At 38.5% G+C, this 16,866-nt stretch overlaps 1 protein-coding gene across 1 annotated transcript in view; it reads left to right on the top strand.

Moving 5' to 3' along the window:
• Positions 1–16,866, top strand: part of CCDC7 (coiled-coil domain containing 7) — a 234,359-nt gene that overhangs the window by 147,813 nt on the left and 69,680 nt on the right. Inside the window, exons 40-44 of the mRNA XM_087947956.1 lie at positions 5,456–5,575; positions 11,495–11,605; positions 13,682–13,816; positions 14,822–14,947; positions 15,783–15,890. Coding sequence (XP_087804082.1) covers positions 5,456–5,575; positions 11,495–11,605; positions 13,682–13,816; positions 14,822–14,947; positions 15,783–15,890 — 600 coding nt within the window. The remainder of the gene's footprint in view (positions 1–5,455; positions 5,576–11,494; positions 11,606–13,681; positions 13,817–14,821; positions 14,948–15,782; positions 15,891–16,866) is intronic.

Below are 16,866 nucleotides of genomic sequence, written 5' to 3'. Positions count from 1 at the left end.
CAGGTGGCGCGAGTATTCGTTTAGCGGCCGTCTGTCCTCGATTATGTCGTCGTCTATACGGCCTTCGCCCTCTCGGTATTCCCTCCCCCTTGAGTTTGGAAGTCCGGGGGTCGCGGATATTGGGTTGTAAATGAGATCGAAGTTGATCTATGTGGCGTTTCCATATCTTGCCGTCTGTCGTTTTAAGGCAGTAAGATCTAGGGCCGGTGAGGTAGACTACGGTGGCTGGGACCCACAACGGTTTGCCAGAAAGGTTTTTGGCATAGACCAAGTCGCCTACCTTGAATTGGCGATACGTTCCGCTGGATCCACAAGGTTTCTCTGGCAAATAAGACGGGTGTAATCAGTCGAGGTGGGAGCGAAGCTTCCGCCCCATTAAAAGTTGGCTGGAGTCTTGTTGGTGACACTGTGGGGGTAATGTGCTGTAGTAAGAGTATTTTGTTCAATCTAGTGTCGATGTCCCCAGGATCCATTTTTGTAGTGTCTTTTTAACGAATTGGACCATCCGTTCCGCCCTACCGTTTGCCGCAGGGTGAGCTGGTGAAGTTAAGGCATGGCGGATGCCCGGTCCGCCAGGTATTGTTCGAAGGTGAGGGCCGTGAATTGGGGTCCGTTGTCGGAAACTAGAACGTCCGGAAACCGTGTATTGCAAATAATCTATCTAGTTTTTAATAACGGAGTCAGTAGTCGTGCTTTTCATCTTGTGGATTTCGAGCCAGTTGGAGTAAGCATCCACGGTTAGAAGAAAGGTGTGTCCTTTAGTGGGTCCCAGCGAAATCAATGTGGGTGCGGGACCACGGGCCTCGGAGTTTCCCATTCGGTGGAATTGCTCTCGATGGGGCGTTGCTGACCTCTTGGCAGTTTCTGCGTGGTTACCCAGGCTTCAATTTATTTATCGATGCCTGGCCACCAGACGTAGCCAGGCGAGAGCCTTCATGCGGACGATGCCCGGATGTCCTTCGTGCAGGGTTTGCAACACGAGTCGCTGTAGTCTCTCTGGCACGCGACTCTATCTCCCCATAGGATGCAGCCCTTCTGGGAAAATAGTTCCGTTTGCCGGTGCTTGAGCGGCGCAAAAGTGGTGGGGGTTTCTTCGACTGGCCACCCGCGTTCGACCCAACTGAGAACTTTTGCGAGGATATAGTCTCGTTTTGTGCCGGCAGCGATATCTCTTGCCGTTAGTGGCGGCGAGTTGAGGGTTTCAATTTGCAGCATAGTGAGGGTTGGAGCTAGGTCGCTGACGGTTTCCGGAAGTGGGGAACAGCTCAAAGCGTCAGCGTGGGAATAGCTTTACCGGGCGATGCTGCAGTACGTAGTTGTAGGCTGCTAGGAATTCTGACCAGCGAGTCATTCTAGGCAATAATATATGCGGGTTGGTTTATCACCTGCTAAAATGCCAAGTAAAGGCTTGTGGTCTGTAATTAGAGTAAAGGGCCGCCCGTAAACATATTCGGTGAAATCGCTTCCACGGCCAATACAATAGCAAGAGCCTCTTTGTCAAGTTGGCTATAGTTCCGTTCAGCCTTCGATAATGTCCATGAAAAGTACGCAATGGGAGCTTCATGCCCGTTTGGTAACACGTGACTCAGAATGGCTCCAACCCCCAAATGGTGATGCGTCACACGTAATATTTAATGGCAAAGTCTCGTTGTACTGCATTAGAACAGCATCGGATGTTAATAAGTCTTTCACTTTTTGAAAAGAGCGTTCTTCTCGATGTCCCCAGACCCAGGTGGTTTCTTGTCGAGAAGTCTATGTAGGGAGCTTAGCTACGGTCGCCTTCTGGGACAAGAAGATGTTGTAAAAGTTAATGAGTCCCAGGAAAGCCTGGAGATCAGTCTTATTTTTAGGTCTTGGGGTGTTCTTGATTGCCCTGAGTTTGTTTTCGGTGGGTGAATACCTTGTTTATCGAGGAGGTATCCGAGAAACTCTACCCTTTCAGTGCACAGTTGACATTTATTTTTTTAACCTTGAGACCGGCGTCCTTAAATCTATGTAAAACCAATCTGAGACGCCTTTCAAGCTCTTCTCTATTTGGGGCAGCAATTAAAAACGTCATTGAAGTACGGTACAACCCCTTTTATTCCCTGTAAAGTCTCTCCATTAGACTCTGAAATATCCCGGGGCTACACTCACTCCGAACTGGAGTCTTGCATTTAAAGGCACCTCGGTGTGTAACGATAGTCTGTGCCTCTGCGGTTTCCGCATCGGGTAGTTGTTGATACGCTTAGCGCTAAGTCCAACTTTGCGAAGATCTTCCCGCCGCCCAGGGGAGTGGAGAAGATGTTGAACCACCGGCACGGATAAGCGCTCTGTTGGAGTGCGTGGTTCAGGAGTGGTGCGGTAGTCTCCACAAATTCTAATCGACCCATCCCGGTTTGATGGGGGTTCACGATTGGGGTTTCCCAACGGGCATGGTCAATAGGCTCCAACACCCCTTGGGCTATTAACTTATCAAGTTGCTCGTCAATCTTGGGTTTGAAATAACGGCACCCGACGAGGCTTAAGGCGGATAGGGGCTACTTCTGGATTGAGGCTAAAGGATATAGGGGTCCCCTTGTACCTAAGTTGTCCGAAAAGCACGTTGTGGAATTCCTGGACGATGCTCTCTTCCCAATCGTCGCTTCTGGCCCGGTGAATGCTGGCCACCTCGATCCCAGTGGGGCGAACCATTGTAGGCCTAGTAAACTGGGCGGTCACCATCGACGATAGTTAATGGGAGTGACACGGCACGATTTTTAAAAGATACTTGGACTTGACTCACTCCGGCGACTGGGATCATATTCCCTTGGTAATCTCTGAGGATGATTTTCTGTGTCCTGAGGTCTTGGCGACGGATGGCAGGGATCAGCTGTTTAAGGGTCTTCCAGGAAACCATCGAGAGGATGATCCAGAGTCGACTTCCATCAGGCAAGGTTGGTTCTCGATGGCAACTTTCACTCGGATCTTTTGTTTGTCTAATGACGAAGCGTGGCGATAATAATAGTCTGGTGTGCCTCTTCTCGTCTTGCTGGAAGAGCAGATGTTTTGCTGCTGTAGGCATGGTTGTTCCATTGGTTGTTCAAACGATCCTGATTTGCAGGAGGTTCCCTGTGGTTTGGCGGAGGTTGTTCTCCTTTCTGTTTGTGTTGGATTCCCTCTTACTTCTGCAGACCTGTGCGATGTGGCCTCTCTTCCCACAACGGCAGATTGCATCGAGAATTTGCAACCGGATCGCGGGTGGTTTCCCCACAACCTGCACATGGGCGCTGAAATTTTAGAGTTTGTTGATCTCGTTCGGAAGTCTGTTAACCTCTTCTTCATCACTCTCGGACTGGGACTCAAGGTCCTCATGGTGCGCTGTTTCTGAGTGTCTTTCTAGTTGAGGCGAGGCTTCACGGGCGGAATTGACGGAGCGGTGCGTTGGTGCGGCGCATTCGAGCGCCGACTTCTTGGTTGCCTCTGCTGCAGTAGCGTCTGCAATGGCATCTGCAAGACCGATGTCCCCTTTTGCCATGATCTTGCTCTGTACTGTGTGGTCATCTAATCCCAGAACTATGCGGTCTCGCATAGCTTCTTCTAGGTCTGAAAAACCACAGAGGTCTCCCAGGTTTCTAAGGTCAGCGATGAAGTCTGCAATACTTTCACCCTTCCGCTGATCCCGTTGATAAAATTTGTGTCTCCGGACCAACGTGGTACGGCGGGGCATAGTGAGTCCGTAGGATAGGTTCGCGGTTGTCCCAATCCATTGATTACACCTCAGCCGGTTTCGGCGCTTTCGCCATCTTAAAACGGCCGGTCCACAATGGGTCAAGAACACCGCCGCTTCTTTCGGGTGTAGCGTCTTTCAAATTGTTGGTTTCTAGAAACATTTGAAACCGATCCATATACGACTCCCAGTCTTCCTTTTCCGGGTCAAAAGGAGCAGGTGGTATAGCGCCACCTGACATCCTGCCGATGTAGATGCGCTCTCAGCCACGTGCTTCGGTTGGTGCTCTGTAGGGTTTAGTCAGCTCTTTTGTCTCCGCATCCCACCCTCGTCGCCAGTGTTAAGTTTGAGGCATGGGTTTAATGAACGGAGACCAGACTGTAAACCGTGAACTTCAGCTCTTTATTCACAAGCATAACAGAGACAAAAAACCCCCGGCTAGCAGTCACTCTTTTATAGAGTAAGCTGCTATCCGGATAACCAATGGATAGCGTCATAGTGTTTGAATCTTGGCGCGGCCCGCCAACAGCCAATCAGATTGCTCGGAATGAACCAATCATAACTTGCCATTATATGGGCCAATAGGAAGTGCAGGATTACGATCCTGCTATGCAAATGAATCTTTATTAAATACATTTCTTTAGTTCACAACAGAACTCTTCTATAGAACCTGTTACTTGATATTTTAATTGAAGATGGTGGAGAGAATGTACTCATTGAACTACAGGTTCTTTATGAAAAGCTGCATTTTAAATAAATATATCCCAGCATGTGGCACTGGTTTTATAATCATAATTAAGACACCAGAAATAGGAGTAAATATAGTGCCACCTAGGATGTTCCACACAATTTTGTTTGATTCTAGACAAAGATAAATAAGTTCCAGTATTTAAGCCCATAATGCTTCAATATTGAAATTAGGGTTGTAAAAGGGGAATTAACTTATGTGACTGAATAACATCTTGGCATTAGATAGTAAGAGTAAGAATGATAACAGTATGCCCCACAAATATTTCCTATTCCCATTTTCATTCTGAGTTCTTGGCCCAGCAATATAGTGCTGCTTCTTTTGGAGGGCCATTGGAGGGCCTTTTGCATTTTGCAATTTTGAAACCTCCCCAAATACCCCCCATAAACTGATGAGATGTATTTTGGCACTTTAGATTATTAGGGGTTTGTTTCTTCCAGGCTTTGGGGAAACACTAAATAAACAGCCATGCTTATTTTGATAATAGGTCTTTGCCTAAAACCTTAAAGACTTGGAAAGTAGTTTCAACTCCAAAATTATACACTTCTTTAGTCCATTTTACATAAATACTATCTTTATGACTTCTCACAATCTTTTAAAATAAACATATGTACCTTCCAATACTGATGTAAAATACATGAAGAAGTTATTTCCCTACAAACAAAAGCATGCTAGATTGAGACTTTTACCTCATCCTTCCAACGAGATAACTGAAAGGGAGAAAATTGACTTTCGTTTTTGTTCTATTGTCTGAAATTTGGTTTTTTTTCTTAGTTTTTGGTTTTCCGTTTAAATGGAGTTGTATAATGGTGTTGTAAAACAAATGCAAGACAAGAAATAGTGACACTGTCATGAAGTTACCTGAAAATATTAGATATCTTCATGGCAATGTCACTATTTCTTTGCCTTGCATTTGCCACTTTAATGAAATGATCCAGGTGTGATTTTTAATGATGTGGGACATAATTGTACTTTGAATGTTTTCATGAAATAATTTTAAAAACATTTTTATTTTTAAGAAAAGGAATTATATGACCTATTAATGAAGAAGAAAGAATTGCAAGAAAAGTTGCAGTCCAATGAGAAGGAAATTGTGGAAGCTCAGATTCTTGCATCCATCCATCCAGGCATTATCAATGGTAAGGTCGCTATACTGCCTCATGATTTAAAGACTTGAACAGAAATTATTACTAATACTACTATATCATTCATTCATTCATTCATATACTGTTTTTCTTTCCAAAGGAAGTAGAGGCATGTACAAAAACTAAATATATTAAAAATTATCTTCCATAAAAAGCATTTTGTTAATTTAGGTGAAAATAAAATAAGTAATATATAACAATAGGGTTGCAATAATTAAAAGATTATTGTTCTTACCACAGTTATAAGCCTGCAAATGCCCAAGGGAATAACTATAACTTCAAATGAGATTTTAAACTATACAATATGGATAACAGTGGTAGCTATTTTGGAAGATGAATCTCTAGTTAGGAAACTGGTAGTAAGAAATCTGTGACAAAAATGTATATCTTTTATGCATATATAAGAATTTCTTTCTTGTGCATAGAAACCACTTTCACATTGAGAAATCCATATCATTTCTTTTATATAGAAAGGAACACCAACACATATCACCCATTTTCTTTGTCTCTTCATGCATATAAAAATAATAATACATGCTCCATTGGGTAAAATAAGAATAGAAAAGTTTACTTGAAATAGAAGGAAATTAACCTGAAAGGAAATGTGTTAAACGTTACCAAAAAAAAAGCATTATAATTTACCAGATGAACATCCCCTACCAAATTATTAAAGATTGCTAATCATAGCTTTCGGCTACATTCCTTTTTTCAAGAACACCTATTGTCAGCTAATGCAAATCCTTTGCTCTTCAAATTAGTAAGCAATTATTTGAAGAAAATGATTCATCTTTTGCTGCCAAAATTAAGTATTGATTATGTGATAGTATAAAAAAAATTAGGAGACATTGATTGGCCAAGGCTACTGAGTCTTCTTCCCACCCCATCATACTAGGTTTCATTACTTTCCCACCACCTTGCCCCATCCTGCATTCAGGCTCCATTCTCTCAATAATTTGCGTGATTTGGAAAAGAGGCCTTAAGAACCATCATGAAAACAAGGGAGAACAAAACCCTAGCAAAACTGGCATTCTGAAAAGCTGTGAGCCTCAGCATTTTAGGGTTTTTCTTCTCCATAGGATGCGAGTGAAAGAAGTAAATTTGAGGGGGGAAAACATTAAAGGCTCTGAACCTTTCTGAATGTCAACTTTTCTAGCATTTTCACCAGATTTGAGAACCATTCTTCCAGGAGTATTTTTCCTCTGCCTTAAAGGAAGGGCAAATCCCTTGGTGCACTAGGGCAGTGGGCATCAAATCTTCTGTCACTTCCATTTCCTGCCAGTTTCCAAAGCTGGCAGAGAAGATTGCAGATAGCAGCCACATGATTGCAGGGTATTTGGCAACCAGTCATAAATGTGAACAGGTTGCCAAATGTCTGAAATGTAATCATATCACCAGCTGCCCAGTATTTAATCTTCCTAAATCTCTGCTGCCCAATAAAGATGCCTTGTATACAAATCTGATGAGCACCTCTAAAGGTAGATATATAATTGGAGAGAAGTCCTAGTCAGTTATATCTAACCTTGAAGGAAAATACTTCATAAATTTAATTATGAGCAGCAGAAAAAGTTTTTCAGATGAGTTATTCAACTTGGGCAAAAATAAACTGTGCAATATTGAATAGAAACCAAATGAATATTTATTGGAACCATCCACCAGAATGTCAATAATCTTTTTTGAGTGCCAGCTGTTTGAAATTTCTCAGATAAAATAATTATTGTTTTGCACTAAAATAGAGTATACTTGGTTACATTCTAAACATACTTCCATGATTAATTTCCAAAGATGACTTTATGAGCCAACTTCTGATCATATTGAGGAGAAAATTAAGAAGAGTCTATTGAAGGTATAGATCTTGTGTCTGCAGACTATCCAAGAGATTGAAAATCCAGCATAGCAGAAAGTAGATGGAAATGTTTCCACAAATGTCTCCAGGGTCCTCTCCCCTCCCCCGCCAGCTGTTTTGGGCATTTTAGCTATTTTCCCATTTCTGTATTCCCACTGCTGTTTTCCAGTGGTGGGATTCATTTTTTTTTTACTACCAGTTCTGTGGGTGTGGCTATGTGGTCATGTGACTGGGTGGGTGTGACTATGTGGTCATGTGACTGGGTGGGCATGGCCAATTTAGCAGTCCATTAAACAATATACAGCAGCCCCCTTTTCTAGTCTTCTTTTTAAAACTGCGTGAAGTTTTTGCATTGGGGGGAGAGGTCGGCAATGCCTGGGGAAGGAAAGGCATGCTTTCCACAGGTCTCATCATTATATTTAAAGGACCAGATAATGTTATTAGGTTGGGAGATTCATTGGTGAAGCGATAGTGACTGGATGTGCGATGTTCAATAGTGCAGTAACTGGAGTTGGTAAATTGACAGGTGTGGTGAGTGTTAACGGAGAACTGTTGGGCTGGAGATGTTAAATGTGCTCAAAACATTGGCTCGGCTTTTCATATTCATTGCAGCAGCCACAATGTGAGGAACTGCTCCTTTGGTAATAAGCAGTGGTGGGATTCAAATTATTTAACAACTGGTTCTCCACCCTAATGATTTCTTCCAACAACCATTTTGCAAACTGCTTAGAAAGTTAACAACTGGTTCTCCCGAAGTGGTGCGAACTGGTTGAATGCCATCACTGGTACTTAGGGAATTTTGCCCCATTTAACAACCTTTCTTGCCACAGTTGTTAAGTAAGTCACTGCAGTTGTTAATCACACAGTTGTTAAGTGAATATGTCAGAAGGTTGCAAAAGTTGATCACATGATCATGGGACACTGCAACTGTCATAATATGAATCAGTTGACAAGCATCTGAATTTTGATCATGTAACCATGATGATGCTGCAATGACTGTAAGTTGAAAAGCAGTTGTTTCAGTGCCATTGTAACTTCAAATTGTCACTAAATGAACTGTTGTAAATTGAGGACTACTGAATTTGGCTTCCTTTTGAACATGTAATTTCCAGAATAAAGTTATTGGCCTCATGAAATGGAAGGTGGGAACAGAAGGGAGGAAGGAATGGTTGTTAAATCGAGGGCTACCTCCAGAATTCCCCAGCCGTTTTTTTTTGCTGCAGATCCCGTATCCAATGTCAAGATCAAGAGATGAGACAGTATTTTATCAATAAAATGTAATTTTGAATTATTCGCTTTATATGATCACAATCTTAAAAATCAGACCTACAGAAGTAAAGATATAGGCAGATTTCAAGTAAGTAAAGCTAGAATATTTGCTAGCTGCTAACCAATCTCCCTGATCCTAACACATATACTAGCTAAATAACAAGTTTCACAGAACACAGCAGGAATAAATTGACATAGACTACAGGTAGTCCTTGACTTGCAACCATTCATTTAGTGACCATTCAAAGTTAGAACAACACCCTGTCTGAAAAGGACCCTCCAAAAAGAACAGACTTGTAGGCAGCAAACCAGACGCAAATCCCAAGGAGGACCATCTACCTATAAAGCCAAAGGACAAAGGGGAAGAAGGAGGAGGAGGAGGCGGGGAGCAGATAAACCTGCAATCCTGTAAATCCCAAAGCTAGTGCCCCTTAAAAGAGAAGACCCCTAGAAAGCACATACACACCATCCCTTTCTCACCAGCACAGCTAAAATGACATGGCGGAGCATAGCCTGCCAAGCAGCACCAGGAGAATGATGCGAGCTTGCACAGATGAGCCAAATTGCCTCTTCTGAGCTCAGAAAATTCCTGTTGACAAGCCAGGGAATGCAGTTTGTGGGCCTGCACATTTTAGAAACCCCATCCCACCCTCAGGGTTGTTTCAAATCATGATGGAGCTGTTTTGTTCTGGTGACAAAGCTGCTGCTGAGCCCAATGTATGTAGGGGAGACTGCAAGGTCAGGCAAATCACACCACCCCCACTATCAAAGTGGATTCCTGGATTCTGTGCTGCAATGTAGAAACGCGAAATGGAGCCCAGCACGAGGGAAGGAAAAGGAGCAGGGAGAAGAAAAGGAAAGTGGCTTCCTCCTTACCTCGTACTGGCCACTCCATTGCCCATTTCACCATTGCAGTGCCGTGCCACGGAGCTTTCCCCACCCACCAACATCCAGATGCCGTCGCTTCTCCCAAGCATTTCTTTGCCTACCTGATTTCCATCTCCATTTCATTTCTTGCCATCATGTGCAGGGAAAGAAAAGTTTATGTGGGGCTAAAAAAAACAATTCAGTCAATCAATTCCAACTTTGCAAGATCTTTTTCTTTCGCAAAAAGTTGGAATTGATTGATTGAACTTTTTTTTAGTCCTACACAAACTTTCTTTCCTGCCACTGCGATAGCATTTCGCAAACTCTGAAGGAGCTGGAAATCAGGTGAGGCTATAAACTGCATCACTGAGGAATTTCTTCTCCCAGCCAGTGCAGCTATGCAGCTTCCCGGCCAGGGAGAGAACATTATCTTGTAAGCGATTGACAAATCAAAATAAATAAATAAAATAAAAATAAATAAATTCTCCCAGCCAGCACAGCCATGCAGCTTCTCAGCTGCAATTCAGAGGCAAGCAGGAAGCTCTGATAAGCATAGGAAGCATTGGGAACAGTGGGAAACTCCAGGAAGGGGCGGGAAGCAGCAGGAAGCACCAGAAAGCACGGTAAGTGGCGCTGCAGGCCGGGCACAGTGGGGGGGCAGCTAGCTAGCTAGGCCATGAGCACTGCATGTGATGGAGCCATGGCGCTGGCAGTGAAGCAAGTCAGCCAAGCCTGGGGATGGTGGTGGGGCAGCACAACGGCCTAGGCCGGCCAGGGAGTCAACTCAACGGGGCCTGTGGTGGCAGTGGCAGCCTAAGCCAGGTCGGGAATCAACTCGACTGGGGTTTGCTCATAGGCTCACTCACCCAGGGAGATCAGGGCAGGTTAGCAATGGTGGGTGAGATGAGGAATGACAGGGTGGGGTGAGCAGGCCGGGGGGCGGGGAGGGGTGGAGCCATCCAGAATTTTTACCACTGGTTTGCCCGAACTAGCTGAATCCCACCACTGCTGTTTTCCCATTGCTATACCTGCCAGTTTGTTAAGTGAGAGATGTGATTTCAGAGTAATTTCTTAGGCTAGAGCTCTTGAAACTCCAGGCTTGAGATATGGCTTGTGATACAAACATTAAAATGGCCAATTAAAGTCAAAAAGTGTAAAAGATAATTGGTCAATTAAAGAAAGATAAGAAATAAATGAAATAAGAACTAAAAGCTGAAATCTTAAAAGAGACAGAAAAAAAGCCTCCATTTGGATCTTCCTAATATCATATTGACATGTTAGTCCTTCCTACACTGCGAAATTAAACAAGGTCAGCCCTGGAAATGGTTTTCCACCAGGCTGTTTTAGGTTTGTAAGCTAGATTGAGAAATTGAAAAAAATACACTGAAAAAAGAGAGTCACAAATCATTTCAGTACTGCTGTCAAGAAAGTTACATGGATGTGAAGTCACAAGAAGGCTCAATTTGAAGATTACATTTTGTAGATTACAGATTATTATTTTTAAACTTAGAGTTTGCATAGATCAAAAAAAAAAATACCCTTAGCAGATAAATAGGGAATACTGCTTGTTTTTCTTCATAAGAGCTGTAATGTTTTCATGGCTTTCTGGAGACTTTTTTTCCAGAAGGGTTTTAGGTGTTAACTGTATAGGCGTGGGATGTGTGTGTGTGTGTATTTATGTCTATTTATAGGGGTATATATATATATATGTGTGTGTGTATATATATATATATATATATATATATATATATATATATATATATATATATATATATATATATATATATATATATATATATATAGTCCTATTTTTATATTCTTCAGTGTTATTTTAATAATATTTATTGTTTTAACAGCAATCCATTAAAATTATTTAGGTCTCAGAATAAAAAATAAATTATTATTATATGTATTGACATGAAATTATTTTACAGAACACGCACTTCAAGAATTGGTTGAAGCAAAAAAACACTTGACTACAGATTTAAAGGCAACTATACATGATATTCAGAAGGCAGAACATGCTCATTTTGAACGACCTAGTGGTATGACTAAAAATTGTAAACTTTTTTTTTACAATAATACTACTTTATCACCATCTTTATTATAATATTAGTTAGAAGAAGTGTTAAGTCAAGCACCTTTCTCTGTTCTTGGATGAATGGATTATAGCCATTTGGAACAATGGCTTAAGGTATATTGTTTAATGATTTATCAAATGAGTTAAGTTTGTGTTAGAACTGATCATTTATTAGGAAATTCTTCTTTTTCTTACTAATCATAAAAAATCAAATCAATTTCTGTCATTCCCTCCCTTCTGTAGTATAGATAATTATAAACCAATGAAGTTGGGTCATTCTAGATTCTAGTATCCTCTTCCTCACATCTTTTTATGGCAATGTTTACTTATAAAAGAGAATATACATTCCCAGCTCACTGTACAGATAATCCTCAATTTTCAACAGTTTGTTTAGTGATTATTTAAAGTTACAACAGCACTGAAAAAAAGTGGCTTATGAATGTTATTCACGCTTATAAATGTTGCAACATCTTTTTGCGACCTTTTGTCAATCAGATTCACCTAATAACCATATTACTAACTTAACTACAGTTGCATTCACTTAACAGCTGTTGCAAGAAAGGTAATAAAATGGAACAAAATGCACTTAATAAATGCCTCACTTAGCAACAGAATTTTTTTGTGCTCAATTGTAAGTAATAAGTTGAGGACTATCTGTATTATTTTTATACTTTATACATTTCTTTTATATATATTGAAGTGTTTGGCAGTCTAAAAATTAAAATAATAATAATAAAGAACTTCTACAGTCATCAAACTCATCATGCTGCAATCATGACTATACATTATGGATGCCCTATATATTCTCTCTCCTGTTCAGAAGCATCCTACAAATGCATTTTAATTTCTATTTCTAAAGCACTTCAAGCTGTTAACTTATATCTTAATATTTTTTGTATTTATAATTTATTTTGAAATTGGAGGCTTTAGTTGGCTCTCATAGAAAATTTATATTTTAAGGCTGTTTGACACTACAATGCATATTTGATATGAGGAAGAATATGCAGTTTTGCAGAATTAAAGTTTGACAGCCATTCTGAGTCCCCATTCTTTATTTAAAATAAACTTTAAAAAATGTCATTATTCATTTCACTTCATCAACCCTGTTATATTTTTACAAGCATGTTTCAATTCCTAATCTTCCTTTGGAAATATACTAAAAACTGCATTTCTAGCATAAAATGAATTGTTGGAATAATGAGCCTGTCTTTTCCATAAAAGTTTGGGTTTTGTCCCCCATGTAGATGACTAACTATCATAGGTGGCAATTAAAAGAATAATTGATGTGTACCCCAACCACATACAAAATTCAACCAATTTGAATTTTTCAAAATTAAAAACAAATGTTTTTGAATTAAGTTTTTTTAAAAAATAAAATGGGTGTTTCTATTTCTATTTCCTAAAAACCAGTTTGGTGTAATGGTTAAGGCACAAAACTGAAAAGCAGAAGACAAAAATTTATGTTCTGTCTCAGTCATGAAAACTGACTGGATGACTTTGGGCCAGGCACTCTCTCTCAGTCCAACTCACTTCACAGGGTTGTTGTGGGTAAAATAGAAGGAAGAAGATGTGTTGGATATGTTCACCACCTTGAGTTATTTGTAAAAATAATAAAGGTGGGATACAAACCAGTGAAATAAAAATTAAAAATGCATTTTACCCACACAAAACCAGTGAGAGCAAATTCAAGCAGATTTGAAGTCATCATTTCTTTGTTGTGGCGAGAATTGTCATTTTACACCTTTGGTCTGCCACCCCTATTTATTTAATTTCTATGTTGTTAGGCTTGGGCAGAGGGGGTTGTGCTACAGAGAGATCTGCAGAATATATTCTAAGTCTGCCTTGAAAAAGTTACTATTATAGTATATTAGTATTTTATTGACCAAGGGTATTAATAATCCAAAATCATTTCATTTAGTTTGTTTTGTTTTATTGAATGGGATCTACAATAATACCATCATATGAAATAATCCAGTTTTTAAAAATAATTGTTGTTATGTGATTTTATAAATAATGAGAATATTTTTAAATACTTTTAAAGAAATAATTCAAAAAGAGAGATCACTGAATCACTTACTTAAAAAAAAGGAGTTACTACAGAAACGTTTGGATTCTAACTGGACAGAATTAGAAGATGCTCAGGCTCTTGTAATGGCCAAACCTGGATATATCAATGGTAGGTAAACTGTAATTTTTGATATTTGTAATGCTAGATATAGCAACAGCACTTAGACTTATATGCCACTTTATAGTGCTTTATAGCCTCTCTAAGCGGTTTACAGAATCAGCATATTTCCTCCACAATCTGGGACCTCACTTTACCCACCTCGGAAGGATGGAAGGCTGAGTCAACCTTGAGCCTGGTGAGATTCAAACTGCCAAACTGCAGGCAGCTAGCAGTCAGCAGAAGTAGCCTTCAAGTACTGCACTCTAACCACTGCGCCACCATGGCTCATATATATAAAGTTTGAAGTAAGTTTCCTTGCCTCAGTTGAATTTATAATTAAGATGAAACACTATTTGCTGAGCTGTAAGTAAGACTTTTCAAATTTTCTGTCCCTCATGGAAAGAAAGGAGGAAGAAAAAAATTTACTTTAGATTTTATTCATAGTAGCTGGTATAACCAGGCTGAGGCTTATATCTTTCCAGCTCTTCTGTGACTTGGTTAAATGGAAGTATTTAAACATCTTCATTCTAATTGTAAACTGTAACAGTTTGTTGTACTGTTAAAATAATGTTTAATCATATATATGATAAATGAAAGAAGCCAGTGTTAATTCATATTTAATAAAGTAATAGAGTTTTATCAATTTTAATTAAAATTAACAACAGAACCAAAGTGTTAATGATATCCATTCCCTTAAAATTAAATTATGATTAAATACAGCAATAGGGTTTACTTATTTTATAAAACATTTTATTTATTTAATATTTATTTAATTAATTTATATAACATTTAATTAATTTATATAACTCATCTCATAAGCAAATTACTCTGGGAAATGGGCAACAAAACTAAAATGACAAATATCTAAAATCACTATTATTAACTAATATTAAAAACTATAAGTGTCACAGCTAAATATTTGTGATAGGCTACATACCAATTGTATGCATTATATTGTTAATAGGGCAAATATATCAGCAATTTTTAAATGAATTGACCTAATTATTTTTACAGAGCATAAACTACAAGTATTATCTGATGAAAGAAGCAATTTGTCTAAAGAGCTAAAGAAAGTTTTTCAGGAGATATTAGCATTGCAGCAAGGTGCTCCAGAGAAATTTCCAGATAGACATTATGGAGGTAAGTTAACAAAAAGAATATATATAAAACCTTTTTTCTAAGCAAAAGAGTTATAAATTCCATTAGAATGGCATTCTTTATTAAAAACAAAATAAATTCAATTATGCCTGAAAAAGTAGTTTCAATTTTTGTCATAAAAATAAAATAAAATGCTATAATCAATTAATTTACATGATATTATAAGCCATGGTGAATGCAATGGTTAGAGTACAGTACTGCAGGCTACTTCTGCTGACTGCCAGCTGCCTGCAATTTGGCAGTTCAAATCTTGCCAGACTCAAAGTTGACCCAGCCTTCCATCCTTCCGAGGTGGATAAAATGAGGACCCAAATTGTTGGGGCAATATGCTGACTCTGTAAACCACTTAGAGAAGGCTGTAAAGCACTGTGAAGTGGTATGTAAATCTAAGTACTATTGCTATTGCTATAAAGCTATATCTTAGTAGGTGTTTCTCAAACTTTTATTTTGAAATATGGTAATATATATTTAATATGTAAGGTTTTAAATTTTACTGTTTATTTCATACTGATCAAGAGATCAGAATGAATACTGTTTTTCATATGGTATTAAAGAATTTTGTTCCTTGTCAGGAAAGTTTCTTGGGTTCTTGTAGGAACATAATTCAAATTTCACAGAAAATTCTAAATGCTTTGTGGCATATTATTTCTCCTACTTTGTTTCTTTGTACTTAAAAATTAATTGTATTAATAGACAAATTATTTATAAATTATATAAAGTTATCCATATTAAAATGTTTTTTCTTTTAAATTTTCTGACCAATGAGAGGCTTCTTAACTTTAAAAAGATAATTTAAAACCTTTTTCTTTTTTTGTAGAAAAAGAATTATATACACTATCTAAGAAGAAACAACTGTTATTGGAAAATTTAAAAAGTTTACAAGAAGCTCAAGCTTTTGCAGCGGCCCAACCTGGCGGTTTGGATGGTATGTTTGGGTGATTTCTCATACTTTCAGCTATAATATTAATTTTGTGTACCTTGAATTAAGGTGCTTCATTTGTTAGGCAAACTGAGAATTTCTATAGAAAATTATTCCTGCTTTAATACTTATATAAGTAGGACAAGCAGCAAACTGTTAGTTTGGAGTTTCTTATGAAAGCAATTGCAAAAGAAGCTTTAACATTGGTAATATATAATTTCATTTTTTAAAATATACTTTACTTTTGCTGGATATTAACAATAATTTGTTATTTTTACTTACTATCTACTGCAGATATTCTTATATGATCCTTTAGCTGTATAGTAATACTTTTTTCAAGAGACACCTGAATTTAATGAAAAGAATATGTATAGTTTCATTTCATATATTTAATGATGACATTTTCTTCCAGAACTTTGAATACTAGAATTTAAATCGCTTAGAAAAAATAGAATTCCGAGAGATTCCTTAATAGAAATATCAGGCAGTAAAGCTTAAGTTCCTGAAACCTGCTTTCCAATTTAATACAGTGTCTCCAGTTATTACTCTAATGTCTGTGGCTTGAAAGATCCATAACTGAAATCAGGAATATCAATGGATTGCACATACGTTTTCTCTTAAAATAGGGCATAAATCAGTCTTAATATAGGTTTAAAATATATTTAGAAACCAAAAGTCAACTGAATTAATAGAATGTAACAGAACAGAATACTTCGTTGGCCAAACATGATTGGACATAGAAGGAATTTGTCTCTGGTGCAGAAGCTCTCAATGTGCATATAAACAACAAAGTAATATAATCATAAGAGAAGAGAAGGTAATAGAAAAAATGAGAAAGATAACAATAATACAGCCATACAACATAGCTATTGCATAGCATATTAGTTTGCATTTGGTTGTACAGACTTTTTGATAAATTTTCTTTGTTGAATTATTATTTCAAAATATGGTTAAGATCCTGGTTTCTAACCTTTAATTTGTT

The sequence above is a fragment of the Notechis scutatus genome, chromosome Z (assembly GCF_049901735.1).
Source record: "Notechis scutatus isolate UNSWTSFEM ecotype Mainland chromosome Z, rNotScu1.2, whole genome shotgun sequence".
Lineage (NCBI taxonomy): Eukaryota > Metazoa > Chordata > Lepidosauria > Squamata > Elapidae > Notechis > Notechis scutatus.
Note: the sequence above shows the minus strand (reverse complement) of the source record. Positions and strands in the feature narration are given on the sequence as shown.